The sequence below is a fragment of the Vanessa atalanta genome, chromosome 30 (assembly GCF_905147765.1).
Source record: "Vanessa atalanta chromosome 30, ilVanAtal1.2, whole genome shotgun sequence".
Classification (NCBI taxonomy): domain Eukaryota; kingdom Metazoa; phylum Arthropoda; class Insecta; order Lepidoptera; family Nymphalidae; genus Vanessa; species Vanessa atalanta.
The window spans coordinates 5,051,124-5,070,521 of NC_061900.1; the positions used below are offsets into that span (position 1 = coordinate 5,051,124).

Sequence of the window (19,398 nt, forward strand, 5' to 3'; positions counted from 1 at the left end):
CGCCACCAACCTCGGGAACTAAGATGTTATGTCCCTTGTGCCTGTGATTACACTGGCTCACTCACCCTTCAAACCGGAACACAACAATACAGAGTACTGTTATTTGGCGGTAGAATATCTGATGAGTGGACGGTACCTACCCAGACGGGCTTGCGCAAAGCCCTACCACCAAGTAAATACTAACTAACTAACTATGCCCGCGACTTCGTGCGCGTTTGAATTTAACAAAAATGTTATTATTGTAGCCCAAGTTACTCATTATTACATCAGCTATCTGCCAGTGAAAGTCCCGTCAAAATCGGTGCAGCCGTTCCAGATATTAGCCGGAACAGACAGACAGGCAAAAATTGTTAAAAAATGTTATTTTGGTATATGTACCGTGTATATACATATGCATTACAAAACATACAAATATATACAAACAGACACTCCAATTTCATTAGACTATGTGTGTGTGTGATTTTTTTCTTTATTTACAGATGATGGGCCCCGGTTCCTGTCCCGGGGGCATTCTTTCAGAACGGTGGTAGGGGACACGCTGTTATTACCTTGTCAAGTACAGAATTTAGGTAAGTAATACTTTTGATTATAGCAATATTAGCAATCTGGGTTTTAATTCTTGGTGTAAAGCTTAGATACTAAAAAGTATCTAGTTTATGATTTTCAAAGGTATCTAGTCGAGGTCCCTGGTCGAGTAGTGTGTACACCGGTTTTCATGGGTACGCCACGAGTCGATGTACAAAAAGTTCATGAGTTTTCTATATCTTCTTGAGTCTGGGTGTCTGTGGTACCGTCGTTACGTCTGATATTCCATAACACGAGTGCTTTAGCTACTTACATTGGGATCAGAGTAATGTATGTGATGTTGTCGAATATTTATTTATTTAAAAAAATATACGGTAATGACCACCTACTACCCGACAACAGCCTTCCCCCCCACATGATCATCCCCAGCTTATCATTCCATTCGTCAACTCATAACTCCGCCATTTATGAACCGATTCGGAAAGACAATGTTTTGGTATACTTCAGGTTTTTTTCTATTTAGATTCGAACAAAAGATACCACTCATAGCATTAGCATTAGCAGCCCGTAAATGTCCCACTGCTGGGATAAAGGCCTCCTCTCCCTTCTCGTAAGGTTGAAAAAAAAATACAGAGCAATTTGTTTATGACTGAGTTTTATTTATATCATTTGAAGTCATCTTTTTTCATCAAATCAAATCAATTTTATTCAAGTGAACTTCACAACTAAACACACACACGTTTCGGAAAGCAGCCTCCAGCGAGAAGAAACGGCAAGAAACTCGCATAGTTGCTCTTTTCCAATAAACAGATTTACAATGCTGTTTTATAAAATAATTAGTGTCCTGTGATGGAACCCGAGCCTAAATCCAGGCGTTTTTTTTTTTCTAAAAAGTACTCTTTTAATGAATAATAAGACTTATTTATTAATTTAGTCTTAATAAACTTTTTAAATTTCGTAAATGGTAAATTGGTTACATTTCCCGGCATCTTATTATATATGCGTATGCCATTGCCCAAAAACGTTCTCTGTACCGTATGCAAACGGAAAGTGGGGGCTACTTCTTGTATTAATAGTATGTATATCAGCTTTTATGGAGTACTAATTATTAATCAGTGCCTCTTGTTCTTTGGTTATAGGGTCACTAGTGCTGCTATGGAGGCGAGGTCCAGCAGTACTGACCGCTGCGAGCCTCATGGTGACGAGAGACGAACGATTCCGCCTGGTGGATGGATATAACCTTCAAATTACAGACGTTGGTCCACAGGTGAGATGAAACTTCTTTTATCCAATATCGTGACGCTGACACACGCTGCGCTCGGCCTGAACATTTTTTTTTTTTTTTTGGAACAGGTCTAAGGTCGATTCAGATTGGATTAATATTAAAATATTTAATGTTTTAACTGTATATCGTTCATATGTTAGACTCAAAGGACAGAAACCATTGAGGAGAAGAAACAGATCGATTATCTGGAAAATCGCGATTCAAAAGTGCTTGTTTAAAAGATATGAAGATGCTTTGATAGAGATATTATTTTATTTTTATTTAAACTCGACTCTGTGTCTCGTGAACAAGACATTCGTGGGTAATGTCGACATATCGAGCTCCACCAAAAAAAAAATATTTTAAAATTAATTTAAAATCTTATATAGAGTATCTTTTGTTTTTTTTTTATTTTTTATTGTATGTACATTAAAGTGCCTTTTCAATTTTTTAAGTAAATTATAAAAAAAAACCTTTTTATGAACATTTAAATGTCTTAAAAATAAGTCTTAGGTTTTACTCGAAAATCTTAAGATTTACCCTTTTACAGTAGCATATATACACCAACCCGCATTGGAGCGGCGTGGTGGAATATGCTCCAAACCTTCTCCTCAAGGGAGAGGAGGCCTTTAGCCCAGCAGTGGGAAATTTACGGGCTGCTAATGCTAATGTGTTTAAGATATATATATATATTAATCTACATTGCGTCTTTGATCAGACGTTAGTCCGCGCCATTGCGTTTTATGAGCAGGGAGATGAAATTAAATTAAGTATTTCCTTAGCATGATAAAGATTATTCCTCATTTCGTTACATGAAAGAGAAGGAAGATATCCTGGAGAAAGAAAGAAAGAGAGGCTGAATGCCTCTTTTTTTGCCAAAGGAACATGTTAAAGGAAGTTATCGTTTACTATCTGTGCCCGCGACTTCGTGTGCGTTGTTTGAATTTAAGTTATTCGGATATTGTAGCGTGATTTTATTTTTATTCTATATATAATTCTAAAATAAAAGTAGCCCAAGTTACTCCTTATTACATCCGCTATCTGCCAGTGAATGTCCCGTCGAAAACACACAGACAGACAGTCAAAAATTGTAAAAAATGATATTTTGGTATATGTACCGTGTATATATATGCATTTAGTAAAAATGGGTTATTTTAATATTACAAACAGACACTCCAATTTTATTATATGTATAGATTATCAAGACTATTGCTTTAGTTTTTATGTATATATACCAGCCCCGGCTTTGCTCGGCTAAAATAACAGCCTACGTAAAATATTTATACCGTAGTTCATATAAATTAAAGATGTACCGACTAGTAAAGCCGGCTATCCGGTGCTCGTAGTCGGCGACTATTCGACAAAGATTGCCGACTAATTTAATATTTTTTTTATATATATATTTCTTGATAAAATGTACATAGGAGGAATTATATTAAATTAATTTTTTGATTTTCGTTTGTCACTGGTCACACTTGACTTTACGTGAATCATACAATTGGTAAAAAAGAATTCATCGAGTTTTCCTTTTTGACGTGATTAAATTATAACACTCTTAAGCGCTTTCACTTTAGAGAAAAATAACACTTTATTTTATAAACACAAAAACGAAAATCTGACTAGAAAAAGGCATCAATTAAAAACCCTTACACTGTGATCGGTTTGGCTGAATAGTCGGTCTCTGTAAAACCCAATAATCGGCTAGTCGGCCAAAGTTATAATCGGCTAAATTTTAGGCCAGCAATGCACCTGCAAGCTCCCGGTATTGCAGACGTCTATTCGCGGCGGTAGTCACTTTCCAGACAGGTATTCGCAAAATGAAACCACTCGATATAAAATTTCCGATATATTCAACAATCATTGTGTTAAATAAACAAAAATCTTTCCTCACAATAAATGCACCTTGAAGTGATTTCAGAATCAAAACTGTGACAAAAATAGTTTTTGCTTAGCCTTACATCATCACGATTTTAATATGAATGACAAATGCCGAACTGAAGCGGCAGAGGCCGGGGCACATAGCTTGTAGTGCCTTTGGGCCCTGTAAGGTAGACTGACGATCCGGTGAGGATCGTGGGAAGCCATTGGATACGAGTTGCGTATTTTTGAAAGCTTTTGTGAAGGTTTTTGTCCAGCAGTGAACGTCGTAGATTTAGAAATAAACCTTACATTTACGTATTTCATACGATTCGCTAATAACTCAGCTGTATTGTGCACTACTGAGAGTTTATGATTAATATATCTCTATTTATAACACAACACTGTTACACTTAACTACTTATATCCACTTTAATTTTACTTCCAAAGTTCCGGTAACGGTTTCGTCGACGTTCAAACGACAATCGCAAATCCACAGTGAATATCACAGATTAATCGAGCTCTCGGCCAATGATGTCGCGTCAATTTGCTGTCAAATGTTGTTTACTGGGCTTTATACCTGTTATGTTTGGAATAGAGGTGATTTTTAAAGGTGAAACCGACGTTTGTTCAAGTATTCCACCACACATTGTAGGATATCAAATTAAAATAAATAAGTCGCTTATTACTTGAAATCGTTCACGTAAAATATTCGTCATTCTAACCCCTATATTACACGTAAATGTTGCCATCGTAAAAAATAACGAGAGTGCCTTTTTTATAATGCAATTATCATATATTACCACCCGAGTTTTTGTTTTGTATTTTTACGGCTGGCAATTTAACGTAAATGAGCTGTAATAAATGGTGACATTGTGGCAATGTGGTTATAACCACTGCGAACTTATTCATAATTATTATTAATAATATGACGGCTCATGGTGCGCCATCTTGTTCATTCATACTGGTTGGAAAAGAGCGTCAATGGGAGTTGAACGGCGCTCTAGGGAAGCGACGCGTCGATGTCAGCGCGGCAGCCATTTTGGATCGACGGTTACATTCAAGAATTCCCGCGCACCGCGTATGCGACGAATCGCTAATATCCAACATTATCTTTATTCTTTTGTAATAGATTCAGTGATTTATTAACGAATCGATATTTATGACTATTGTGAATATATCTGTGTAATTGATTTGTTTAATTAAAAACTTACTGAATTTGTAGATAATTCATATATAAAATCGTTTAAATATACGCCCAATTATCTTGAATAATCCTGATAATGCTGATAAAATGTCTATAAATAATTTGGCTAAAATCGCTGTAAACAAATAAGCACGTGTGTAAGGCTCATAACATCGTAGTTCCCAAGGTTGGTGGCGCATTGTCGATGTAAGGAATGGTTAATATTTCTTACAGCGCCATTGTCTATGGGTGGTGACCACTTACAGGTGGCCTATTTGTCCAACAACATATATCATAAAAAATAATTTGGTTTGCGAATATTGATTGTTTGATATTTAACTGCTCCCCGCCAAAAGTGAACAGTTTAAAATCGATTTGACGCCTTGCAATGTCGTTCCCAAAGTTTCACTAATTCTCCTTATAATCTCAATTCAAATCAAATGTAATTTATTATTCAAGTGAACTTCACAATGAAGCGTTATTGAATCGTTATATTAAAACACTACCACCGTTTCGGATACAGCCTCCAGCGAGAAGAAACGGCAAGAAACTCGCATAGTTGCTTTTTACAAATCAACAGATTCACAATGCTGTTTCACAATTAGTGTTCGATCAGTTCCGAGCATAAATCAAGGCGTTTTTTTTTTCTAAAAAGTATTATTTAAATGAATAAATTCATTGATTAATTAAGTCTTATCGAGAATAAAAATGAATGCGTCTTCGACCGATTCCATGTTGAAAATGATCACAGTAATTATAAGTTCGTATCAGTTAATTGAATCGTAAGATCTCTGGAATGATGATATTATATAATCAACTAAGATTACATTTTCAATAGAAAGAAATTTATTGGTTATTTTTTATTATGTACTACTTAGTACCTTGGATCAGCTTTGCTGACATGACTAATGTCAGGGTTTGGACTTCTCGAAGATATGAATTTAAACGCAGGATTTATTCATCTTTGATTTATTCCAAGCTGATGAGGTCCGATCGCTCCGACGGCTCGAACGAGTCTGTCGATACGGACGGGCGTTCGGCCTTTTATAACAAAAATGGGTGGAGGAACTATTCACTCAATATAACACCTATTTATGTACGCTAAACTATTACAGACTAAATTAACATCTCAGAATTCACTAAATAATATTATATTTAATAATCAAACGGTTTACGAGTATTAAAATTAATTAAAATAATCATTTCCGGGCACGTGTTTTTCTCAAATATCTGGTTTCCCGCTGACATGTATAATATTTAAGAGTTCTATACTGATATTATAAATGCGAAAGTAACTCTGTCTGTCACCTCTTCACGCTTAAACCGCTGAACCGTTTTAGATGGAATTTGTTGTCGGGATAGTTCGAGGTTAGCAGAACATAGACTTTTCAATTCATCCCTCGAGGGGGTAAAATATGGTAATGACATAAGGTAATAGACAGAGCTACTTGCCAATTTACAATATTAGTCAAGGTTTAGTCAAATGAGTATCTTATTTATGTATTCCACCACGCTGCTCCAATGCAGGTTGGTGGAATACACATTTGGCAGATTTCGTTGAAATTAGACACATGCAGGTTTCCTCGCGATGTTTTCCTTCACCGCCGAGCACGAGATGAATTATAAACACAAATTAAGCACATGAAAATTCAATGGTGCTTGCCTAAGTTTGAACCGGAAATCATCGGTTAAGATGCACGCGTTTCAGAATATTTTAACATCTAAAAGGACGATTGTTTTACAAATATCTCCAATGTGGTTAGCTCGGAGATCATTTGAAAAGTGCAATACAGCGAGATCTGAATCAGCATCCATTAGGAATCGCGCTGACGACGTTCCGCGCTGTTTGTGCAACTGTGTATACTTCCCGCATCGAAATTATTGAAAAAACGCTCCCATTACGATTTACAAAGTCGCAGGTTCGATCCTGATATCGTCAACTTCTATCTCAAGCTTTAGACTTAATTGGGGTAAATAGGATTATTAGATCTGACGACCTCCGTGGTCGATTAGTGTGTACACCGATTTTCATGGGTACGCCACGAGTCGATGTAGAAAAATTTCATCAGTTTTCTATGTTGTCTTGGGTCTGGGTGTTTGTGGTGCCGTCGTTACTTCTGATCTTCCATAACACAAGTGCTTTAGCTACTCACATTGGGATCAGAGTAATGTATGTGATGTTGTCCAATATACAATTAGTAATTCCTTAAAATAGGATTTTTGGTTGTCATGAGAGCTTGGAGTCGATTTTTGTGATTGTTGTTAAAATAATCGTTAGAACACGCAAGTTCTTTAACGGCTTTGTTTGAACAATTATCACATGATGGTAGGACTTTGTACAAGCCCGTCTGGGTAGGTACCACCCACTCATCAGATATTCTACCACCAAACAGCAGTACTCAGTATTGTTGTGTTCCGGTTCCGGGTGACATCTTAGTTCCCAATTGGTGATGTAAATGACAATATTTCTTACAACGTCTTAGTCTATGGGTGATGGTGACCACTTAAAAAAAAACAATTATGGCCTTTATCTAGGATCCATTTGTAAAAATTTTATACATACTCCTAAAACCGAATTACTAACCCTGTAACAATTTTATACGGTTCATGGTATTAATAGCGTGAACGTCAAAAAATATCCAAAAAAATCATTTATACATTTACAAACATTATCAAGTATGTATTGAAAAGCAACGATCAATACTTTGAGTTCCTTTAATTCACTGCTTGGTGAAGGTTTAGGGTCCAGGTTATAAATCGTGCGAATAGCCCTTTTCTAAGGGACAAAGATCGCATTTATATCGGCAACATTACCCCGGAGTAAAATGTCGCGCCACGATAACTTTATTTAACAGAATATTTCATGTGTTTTCATGTGTGTTCATTTACCACGTCAACGACAAATCGCCTTTGTTCCTTTATGTCGTGTTATTGTAATTTCTATGTACGTATTTTTTTTTTACCAAACTTATAGATGCGCCATTTTTTTTAACATGTATGTAAGAAAATCTTGGAATCTTAATTCGACCCACTTCCCGGTCTTCGATTAGGATGAAATTATGCACACGCTCTGAGTTCTGATGACAATACATGACTAGCTAAGAAACGTCATTACAAATCCAATATGGCGGCCTACCCAAAATGGTGGACTGGCTATTTGAAATGCACCCCCATGATATGGGTATCAAATGGTTTGTAATTTTTACAGTTACTCTACCTCAATCATCATAATCGAAATATAATTACATCACTATAGTAATGTAGGTAAAAGGTAGAGTAACTGTAAAATTTTTGGCCGGTTCTCACTAGAATCTACACCGAACTGGTAATCTTAAATTTAATCTTCAAAAATGACTCTTTCGAATACTTTACTACTTTTAGGAGCCTCTCTCTAAAGATTTTCGTCTAAAATTATCAACGAAAACTATATGAATAAAAATCATGGTAAAAAAACTTGGAGCTAATACTTGTTGACTTCCAGGCAGGATATTTGGTACAACAACATCACAGATACTAAGAACATGCAACTAAGTTACATTTAAAACAATATCTTCGATCAGATAGACACAATTTTTTTTTTATTAGCATTAGCAACCTGTAATTTTTCCACTGCTGGGCTAAAGGCCTCCTCTCCCTTTGAGGAGAAGGTTTGGAGCATATTCCACCACACTGCTCCAATGCGGTTTGGCGGAATACACATGTGGCAGAATTTCGTTGAAATTAGACACATGCAGGTTTCCTCACGATGTTTTCCTTCACCGCCGAGCACGAGATGAATTATAAACACAAATTAAGCACATGAAAATTCAGTGGTGCCTGCCTGGGTATGAACCCAAAATCATCGGTTAAGATGCACGCGTTCTAACCACTGGGCCATCTCGGCTCAAGAAGAGACAATTGTAGATACAAATTATTTGATTAAAAACTTAAAGTCAATCTTCAAACTAAACAATTTATTAACTAATACGTTATTATGGAACATAATAAAACATTGCATAGGAAAAATTTAAATTATATTAAAGAAACTAAGAATAAATATTTATATGAATTATTTATTTGTTTTTTTTTTTTAATTAAGGCATCAGAAATAATGTAAGGACTCGAAATTTTGGATTAAATGATATATATCATCATTACTAAGTATAAAACAAAGTCGCTTACCGCTGTCTGTCATTTTGTATGATTAGATCTTTAAAACTACGCAACGGATTTTGATGCGGTTTTTTTTAATAGATAGATTGATTCAAGAGGAAGGTTCATGTGTATAATACATGCACAATATAGTAGAGAAACACTGATAATTTTAGAGGTTTGTAATGTGATTTCGTAAATAAACACATTTTTGACGCTTACATCGCAAACGCTGGCTGAATCCTATGAGATAGATCAAAATAATGTACTACAGTATTGTACACCTTACAAAGGTCTTAAAAAAAATCGTGATGTTATATGTATATCTCTTAGGGATAACCAGCAACAACCATTTTTTATAATTGTCTTTCTACAAGAAATAATGGCTTATATTCGAAGGGATTTTAAGTAATATAACATTAATCCTTATCCAATTAAATACATTGTGCATTTAATATAAATAAATATGGCCCTTTACAGCGTGTAATTTAAATGAATATTTTCGAAGATATTATAGGTTTAAAACGCTGGGACATAGCGGTTTGTATTGTCTAACGACTGAAAAACTGTGAACTTTGTAAGACATTCTGTAGTACATTTATTGGCATAATTGCACCCGTTTGAAGTCATAAAAAAATCTATTTAACTAACATAGCTTTGTATTTTAAATGTTGGAAGAGTAACTACTGAGTTTCTTAATAGTTTTTATCGGTAGAATCTAACTACATTCCGAACCGGTGGTAGCTTCACTTAATATAGTTTGTAAAATGACTATTCAAAAGTACTTCAAGACCTAAATAAAGTATATTTTGATTTTTGGCTATAACATTGAATTATATTTAAACGTATTTCACCAACAGGACGCTGGGGACTACGTGTGCCAGATATCCGACCGCGTGGCACGTGACCAAGTGCACACGGTGGAGGTTCTAGTGCCACCAAGCGTTCGAGCCTCACCCGAGTCGAGGCATGCGGCCGCCAGACGAGGTGGAGCAGCAGTCCTCGAATGCCGAGCATCAGGGAACCCAGTACCGTCGGTGACATGGCATAAGTTGGTGAGTGTTATATGGTATTAGTTTCGTCAGTATCTCGAAAAAAAAACATCGATAAAGAAGGCATATTACTCAATACAAGATTATGTTAATGATAAAAAAAGCGTGGACTTAAATTTTGTTTATTTCTAGGCAGGATATGAATAAATTTAATTGTACTTTATTGATTAATTCGTAAATATAATGGTGGAAAATTGTAACTACTGAGTTTCTTGCCTGTTCTTCTCGGTACTTGTCTTACTTACTTGTCAAGCCGATGTTAGCTTTACATTTTATTCAACGTTGTATGACGATTCAAAAGTGATTTCGTGCAAGTATACCATAGACCTGATCGAAATATATCCACAAATTTAGATCGTTAAAAATAATGATTATTTTATAGTTAACGACACTTATCCGCAAAATTCGTATAATCAAGATAATTCGATACTAAATCCATGAAATTCAGTGACATGACAGTTCAACGGTCGGCCATGTTTGACGCTTTTGACTCTATGGAAACTTATCAAGAATAAATTATTGGTAAACTTTTATCAAAAATGTATATGAAAAATATATGAAAAATAAGGATAAAACGTATCTGTTCAGTTTTGTTTTTATTTTACCCTTGCGATGCCGGCTCAAAATGTTAACCACAAAAATTTATAATTCCATAAGGTAAAGAGTCATGTAAATTACTCTTAGAAAATGTGTGTGTCTGATTGTATGTTTATTTGCCGTTATTGCAAATGTATTATTTAAACACAACTTAATGTTATTTTCAAGAACGAGACAAGTACTCGTTTGGGGGAGGGTGCCCAGCTTCAGCTGTCAAGGTTGGAACGTCAGCATAGCGGGAAGTACGCCTGCACCGTGGACAATGGCGTTGGACCGCCAATAGTCACGGAGTTCCAGCTTCAAGTGCTATGTAAGCTTTTTTAAATGATTTTCAAAATGAATATTAAACAAATGACGCTTCTTGATAATGTTATGTATGCACGCAAAAACATATATGATTTTTCCAGAAATTGTGACGTCATACTATTTATACTAGGAACAACATACACATTTACAGCCTGTAAATTTCCCACTGCTGGGCTAAGGCCTCCTCTCCCTTTGAGGAGAAGGTTTGGAGCATATTCCACCACGCTTGCGATTTTTTGGAATACACATGTGGCAGAATCTCGTTGAAATTAGACACATGCAGGTTTCCTCACGATGTTTTCCTTCTCCGCCGAGCACGAGATGAATTTTAAACACAAATCAAGCACATGAAAATTCAGTGGTGCCTGCCTGGGTTTGAACCCGAAATCATCGGTTAAGATGCACACGTTCTAACCACTGGGCCAATTGGCTCTTTACAAGCATAAACTTATTACTCCAAGTACCCGATTACACAGGGTTAGTAACTCTTTTGTGGGGCAATGTATACGTTTCTATGACATGATCCCAGAAAGCGTTCAAAAATATTCGATTGTAAAATGTAAAAGAACGTTTGTGTGCTAGTAATGCGTACCCCATGTGCTTTCCCGGGACTCAAACTATCCCCATTACCAAAATTCATCTAAATTCAGTAATTTAAGCCCGAAGAGGTTACAGACAGAGTTACTTTCTCATTGGATCATATTAGTTTATATTAATTTACATCATCATTCATCATCATCCTGCCCTTATCCCATCCCAATTTTACTCGAGGTCAGCATGTCTTCTTCCATACTTCTCTGTCGGACGTCATTCACAAGTAACATTCTTTCTAACCATATCGTCTTTCACACAATCCATCCATCGTTTCTTTGGTCGTCCCCTACCTCTATATCCATCCACGTCCATTCTCAAAACTTTGCTCACAACGTGGTCCTCATTCATATTAATGTACATTATGTTGAATTCTTCTTGTTTTAGATCCTCCAGAGATCACAGTGGAACGATCGTGGGTTCACACTGGGGAAGGATACCGCGCTGAGCTGCTCTGCACCGTCCTTGCCGACCCACCAGCTGAGGTTTGCGTTCATATATTTGTTTTAATATAGCATTTTTCATGGAAAACGTCTGAGGCTCTCGTATGTCGTCATGTCCCTTCTCCATCATTCTAAGGCCAAACAACATTACCCAGTGTTTTTGTGTTCCGGTTTGAAGGATGAGTGAGCCAGTGTTACTACAAGCACAAGGGACATGACATCTTAGTTCCCAAGGTTGGTGACGCGGCGATGTAAGCAGTTGTTAATATTTCTTACAGCGCCATTGTCAATGGGCGGTGGTGACCACTTACCATCAAGTGGCATTTGATCGTCCGCCTAGCTATATCATAAAAAAATATACATATATGTCGCGTTTCCGAAAGGAAGTTTCATTTCTGCGTGCGCCTGAACTGTTTCCGGTCGTGTGGGATTTCTGTTTACTTGGTCATGAAGGCTTTTAAGGTTACAAATATACATACTTAAGTACCGCATATCCTTCCACAGGTTCTCTGGTACCAGAACTCGTTCCCGCTGTCTGCATCGGAACGCGTGACGATGTCAGTGCGAGGTAACAACCACACCCTGCTCATTGCCAACGTGCAACCTGAAGACTTCGGAAATTTCACGTAAGTTAACCTAATATATATTCCTCGTGATTACTCCTTTACTGTACTTATCCCGTGAGGAAAAGAGTAACTACTGAGTTTCTTGGCGATTCTTCTCGGTAGAATCTGCATTCCGAACCGGTGGTAGCTTCACTTAATATAGTTTGTTAAATGACGATTCAAAAGTGCTTGTAATGCCTACTTGAATAAAGTATATTTGGATTTTAGTCATAGCATAATGTTGTATCATCGGTAGCCGCTTTGATAAATGGAATTTGTAACTGATTACGGCTCCTCAGCTTAACTTATTAACACATATATATTATTTAATGAATTATTAACATTAAGTCCTTAAAAATATACAAAAAGTAAAAATTAATTGGAGTAAAAGTACAAAGAGCTTCATTTAAAGTATAACACCTCGCCTTATTGCCCGGTGAAAGGGGATTTATTGTATCGCCACTGTTAAAAAACGTGATCCAAAATGTTTTGGTTGACACTTCTTATCACTATGCGCTGGCCTCGAAAGGCCTCTCCCTTTGAGGAGAAGGTTTGGAGTATATTCCACAATGCTGCTCCAATGCGGGATCGTGGATTCACATTTCGTTGAAATTAGACACCTGCAGGATTCCTCACGATGTTTTCCTTCGAGGCCGAGCACGAGATGAATTATAAACGCAAACATACATAAAAACTCAGTGGTGCTTACCTGGGTTTGAACCAGCAATCATCGGTTAAGATCAAAACGTTCTACCCAGTGGGCCATCTTGGCTCTTTGATCCCAATAATGTACAAAATTCCAAAAATGCTACTTTCAATACAACTGTCGAGACCCTATATGTATTCAAGCGAACCAAACGCAAGCGCGATTCAGAATGGTTTCATACTATAGACGCTGTTTAAGATTCTTAATAAGCAATATGTTATAAAAGGAACGCCATGTTAATTTCCAGATGCGTAGCCGACAACAGCCTTGGCAGAGCTCGTCAACACGTCGAAGTATCGGGGAGACCTGGAGCAGCTCGCTTTACATCTCCTCCTCTAGCCAGATCCAGAACGTCGTATACGTTATCCTTCTCCGTTGACAGCTACCCACCACTTGACGAACTGAGACTACTCTACAGACAACTCGCGGTATGTATCCAACAATATCCCTGGGCTTAGGGCTTCCTGAAAGTTCTTCTTGGTAGATACCATCCTATCATCACGTATTCTGATGCTAAGTAACACTTCGCGGTGCTGTTACGTTCCGGTTTGGATTCGAAAGGGTTCATTAACCCTCAATCAATTATAGCCTATTCCAATAAATGAAGGAGTAAAAGTAACCCTCTGTCCTCTTGCGATTGGAGGGAGTATACAGGCACAAGGGACATGCACATTGGCGATGTAAATTTAACGGTTAATATTTCTGAAGGTGCTAATTTCTATGAGCAATAGTGACTTATCATTTGATAACCCATCTACCAGTTACCTAATTATTTTAAATAATCTAAAAAGAAATCAGGAAATCATGGACAAAAGAAATTAACATGGTTATTTTTATTACTACAAGTATTTGAAACGGGATACTTACCATGTTTTTTATTTTTATCTGGTGGAGCTCGATATTTCGATATTGGTGGAGGGTTCAACTGTCGTAAGTATGGAATCCTTTGATACAATTATGCAAAACCTCGAACAATAATATCAAAAATTCGCGGTGAGTTTTGGTTTGTAAAACACGGGATCGAGTGTCGAGTGCACATAAAACAAATAGTAGGGGACAAAGTGACAATGGTAGTGGTAACCAGTGTTTACGCAGCAAACGTACGAGAAAGGAGGTAGTCCGATATGAACACTTCTAATGCCGTCGACATCTACCCGCAAACGTCAGTCTCGTGAACAAGACATTCGAAGATAATGTCGAAATATCGATCCCCACCAAATAAAAATAAAAAACGTGTTAAATATCCCGTTTTGAATACTTATACTAAAACAAATCAAATAAGACAATATGGAAGTTTTCCAAATTTAAAAAGTAGCATTTTTGGATCATCTTGAGACCAAATTCAATACAAATACAATTGTCAACATCTTTTCAGTTTATAGCATTATTATATCAATGAAATATCAAATAGAAATAGATAGATTAAAATCTCAAAGGGAAGATAAAAGATACAGCAAAGAGGACGGCAATAAAGGATCAACGAAGCGACCATTGATGTACGTTTTCACAGCAGATCAAGTCCAAAACAATTTAGTTTTCTTAGTCTCACGCAGTTTTCAATTTGCTTTAGTGGTTCGAGAGATCGTTAAGTTTAATTGTTTTTCTTTCGTGTTGATGTCTGGATCGTAAGATGATTTTTATTCCTTCTCTGATTGGTTAAGATATAGCAGAAAGATTATTTTAATTTCATAAAAATCCAGATTTTGGGGTTAAAGAAATAATAAATATCGGACAACATCACATACATTACTCTGATCCCAATGTAAGTAGCTAAAGCACTTGTGTTATGGAAGATCAGAAGTAACGACGGTACCGTAAACACCCAGACCAGAGACGACATAGAAATCTAATGAACTTTGTCTACATCGACTCATCGAACCCGGGACGTCGGAGTGGCGTACCCATGAAAACCGGTGTACACACTACTCGACAACGGAGGTCGTCAGAAAGGATAAAGAGTCGAGTTTAGATGGCATGATATGTCTATGAAAATATTATAAATGCGAAAGTAACTCTGTCTGTCTGTCTATTGCTCTTTCACGACAGAACAGCTGAACCGAATATGATTTGGTATGAATTTTGGCTTGAAGCCCTAGGAGGGACAAATGCTACTTCTTTACACTGAACACCTGACGACCGACCCCTAAAATCCAGGTTAAGTCACAGACATCTAGTATTTCATAAACTGTAAACACTTTATTTCGCTATCTTCGTGGGGTACAATTCCCTACTTCTAGTATCTTTTTTTCCAGCATGATAAGTTGAGTTATAGATATATAGTTGTTACGTCACTACCGCACATAGTTTCCCCCCCCCCTCTTTGATTAATCTTAACAACTACTTGGTGGTATTTTACTTGGTGGTAGGGCTTTGTGCAGGCTCGTATAGTAGGTACTCCACTCATCAGATTATCTAACGCCAAATAACAGTACTCTGTATTATTGTATTCCGTATTAAAGGGTGAGCCAGTGTAACTACAGGCACGAGGGATATAACATCTTAGTTCCCAAGGTTGGTGGCGCATAGGTGACGTAAGGAATGGTTAATATTTCTTACAGCGCCTTTGTCTAGTGGGCGGTGGTGCCCACTTACACATCAGGTGGCTCATAGGCTCGTCCGCCAACCAATTCCATAAAAAAAAATCTCCATAAGAACTTAAATAATCTGTGCCCTGTAAGCACAACTAAAAGCCATTAAACTAAGACTTTAATCAGCTTAGATGTTATGTAAAAGTACTCCGGTTTGCTTCCCTTCAAACCAAAACACGAATATGATTTTTCAAATAACGTCATATCACAAGATTACTAAACTGTATTCCAACATTTATCTCCGCAGATAAACGAATCATTTCAACAACCTGGTCGTTGGCACGACGTTGTCATCCCCGCTCCCGAACCAGCGGGCTCCTTGACGCACAGGGTGACACACGAGCTTCGAGGACTAGAGCCGGGAGCGGTGTACGAAGCGATTGTCCAAGCGAAGAATAGATACGGATGGAATGAAGTAAGTTCATGGCATTAGCAGCCCGTAAATGTCCCACTGCTGGGATAAAGGCCTCCTCTCCCTTTGAGGAGAAGGTTTGGAGCATATTCCACCACGCTGCTCCAATGCGGGTTGGCGGAATACACATGTGGCAGAATTTCGTTGAAATTAGATACATGCAAGTTTCCTCACGATGTTTTCCTTCACCGCCAAGCACGAGATGAATTATAAACACAAATTAAGCACATGAAAATTCAGTGGTGCCTGCCTGGGTTTGAACCCGAAATCATCGGTTAAGATGCACGCGTTCTAACCACTGGGCCATCTCGGCTCTTACTGGGCCATCTCGGCTCTTAGTTCATGGCACTGAGGCTAATATCCTACCTATATACCCAGTGTGTGCAAAAAATCTGAGTCATGTTAAGTCCCTCGCCGATATGGTCACGTCGGATCAACAGAGAATCGCCCCAGGAGGTCCCTTAAAAAAAATCTTCTTTGGAGATGGAGATTGTCAGAGCACTGCTTGCACCTTGGAACTCATTATGCTTGAAATGCATCTGATGATAATTATTGATATTAATGATAATTATTTTGCTTCACACGACACTAGCAGTGAGGATTTCAGTTGAACTTAAAGAAGCAGGTCAAAGCCTTCCTGTTATACCCTGTACAAGATAGCTTGATATTTTTGACAGATGTAAATTTTTCTGAGCGACATTATATTTGCAATGACGAAAATATTATTTTCTTAATTTAATGATTTTAAAAATTGTAAAAATATTTTAAAAAATACATATAATACAAAAGTTCCTAAAGATTCGAGCGTTATCCGAAAATGTTAAGACTTTTTCTATTATTTATTATTGCTTCAAAGTAAAATTTATAGAAACACTGAAAATAATAGACGCTTGTACAATGTTACATCGGTCGGACGGTAGGGACGCGAATAACAAGCAGTAACTGCCACAAATATCGATTACAAAAACCCTTATTAAAGATCATTGAGTTATTGTTACGAACGAGGGTTTCTTTGGTTGGGGTCTCTTTGGCTAGTGGTTGGGGTCTCTTTAGCTGGTATAACTCTTTTTAGAACCGTAAGTTAAAAAAAAATAATTGAAATCTAATTTGAATTACGCATTCCATCGTTCCATCGACTGTTATATGTGTTATAGTTTCTGTTTCTCATCACTAGCCCGTCTGTCAACAAGATCAAGCTAACTTGTACAAGGTATAAAAAGAAGGTTGGAACTTTTTCCATCAATCTGTTCCAATACACATATTAATCTTAAACTTATTCTTAAACCACAACGTAATATTATTTATTTATTTTATTTTAAATGTGCTTGTATATAACAACAAGAATTTTATCTTTTTAGGTCAGCGATATTTTCCAATTTCATACACTGGGCGGATCACACTCAGTACACGCGGACGAACTGTCGCCGATGTTCTCATCAGCGGTCACCCATCGAATGACAATGTTTACCGTCGCCATCGCCTTTTATATCCTGCTCGGATGATTGGGGATTCACCGCAGCTGTCATTTCGAATTTTGACGTTCCAATTTTAACACCAATCTATTTTCCATTTGATTGACGGAGAAAACCAAAGTTTATTGTGATAATTATTTTGTTTATATATATATTTTTTTTATTTGTAATATATAGTTTATAGAGGCCGGTGGTAGTTTATGACAGAACTTTGTCATAGAAATACTCATGATCATGAAATGTCATAAACGGCATTATTATAACGAATGCCCGTCATATATCGCATTAATAAGTGAAAGATCATTTATTTTAAGGATTGTCCCAAATTTTTTATAAACGATTTCAAAAATAAGTAATAATATTAATTCGAGAATGGTCTGTCTAGTTGTAAATTAAATGTATAGAAATCAATATGGGACTTAGGACGTTTTTTAAGTAATGTAATCGTTAAACGGTTAGGCGTTAGTGTAAACATCAACATAAAAAAAAAGAAAAGGTTTTTTAAACGAAACAAAAACTTGGCAATTGTTTCTCAATGAGCGTGCACCCCGTGACGGAATTCGAACCTTTTTACGTTAGAAATTAAACAAATAACAAATTTTGATCTTAAAATTTTATACACATGACGCACTAGGTTTATCTTTAATATATGTTATCTCTCACATATATCATCCGGCATTGTACATACAAACTATGTTTTTCTCGATTCAAATATAATTTTTGTATCAGTAAACTTGTATTCTGGCTCATAATGAGCCAAAAGTAAAATCGTTTAATACGTCAACAAAATCAATGCACCTCATATGAATAATAACATTACAAAATTTGTCCCGTAAACACGAAAGTCCATTAGAAAATCTCGTCAGACTCAAGAAATTTCGAGATTTATTTACGTCAATGTCTAAACTCAAGAAGTTTTCAAGCAACACAAACGCCGCACGGACACAGCTTGCTTCGTTGCACGCAAAAACTCACGGACGATCACCGCAAGCAAATAACAAGTCCTGTAATTTTTGCTTGATTAAACCTCAAAATATTTAAAAAAAAAACCGTCGCGTTGTTTAAGGTGAATATAGGCGAATATTTACTTGGACGTCCATTGTTAAAAATGACAATTTAATTATAGGGAAATAAAGAGTGAGATATATCATACTTCAATTAAGATCAAATCACCATTAATATATAGATCTCGTATTTGGAGATCTAAACGGCGGACGTGTATGGTAATACCGCGGTTATTCTAGAATACTGTCAGACTAAAAATATCATCGCGTGTCATGCGTATCAACACCGACAAAATTTTCACCGACGATTGTTGACCGTCAAAAGTTGTCGGCGAATATTTTTCAATACAAAAAACACTTTTTACAGTCACTAAAATCGTTATGCTGGGGTCAGATACGCTGTTGAAAGGTTCAAGTAGGTATAGTTGTACGTGTCATTTGTTTTCGTATCTGATACGTTCATGGATTAAGACGGTGTAGTGCGCAGACTCCGTTAAGACTTCAAGAGCTTAGACATCGTCTGTATTTATTATATAACTCAGTATATAATTTACCCTTATCTGAAATATACAGTGTACTTACGAATTATGCAACCGTTGTGAACAAAATAAATATATTATTTAAACAAACGAACCATCGAAAATATATACAATATATCC

The 19,398-nt window shown here is 36.7% G+C and overlaps 1 protein-coding gene across 1 annotated transcript in view; it reads left to right on the top strand.

Annotated features, from left to right (window-relative positions):
• LOC125075198 (igLON family member 5-like) overlaps window positions 1-18,140 on the top strand; it is an 81,171-nt gene extending 63,031 nt beyond the window's left edge. Inside the window, exons 4-12 of the mRNA XM_047686839.1 lie at window positions 480-569; window positions 1,665-1,792; window positions 9,824-10,018; window positions 10,781-10,922; window positions 11,897-11,994; window positions 12,457-12,578; window positions 13,511-13,691; window positions 16,099-16,266; window positions 17,622-18,140. Coding sequence (XP_047542795.1) covers window positions 480-569; window positions 1,665-1,792; window positions 9,824-10,018; window positions 10,781-10,922; window positions 11,897-11,994; window positions 12,457-12,578; window positions 13,511-13,691; window positions 16,099-16,266; window positions 17,622-17,765 — 1,268 coding nt within the window. The 3' untranslated portion in view covers window positions 17,766-18,140. The remainder of the gene's footprint in view (window positions 1-479; window positions 570-1,664; window positions 1,793-9,823; window positions 10,019-10,780; window positions 10,923-11,896; window positions 11,995-12,456; window positions 12,579-13,510; window positions 13,692-16,098; window positions 16,267-17,621) is intronic.
• Window positions 18,141-19,398: the final 1,258 nt, after the last annotated feature.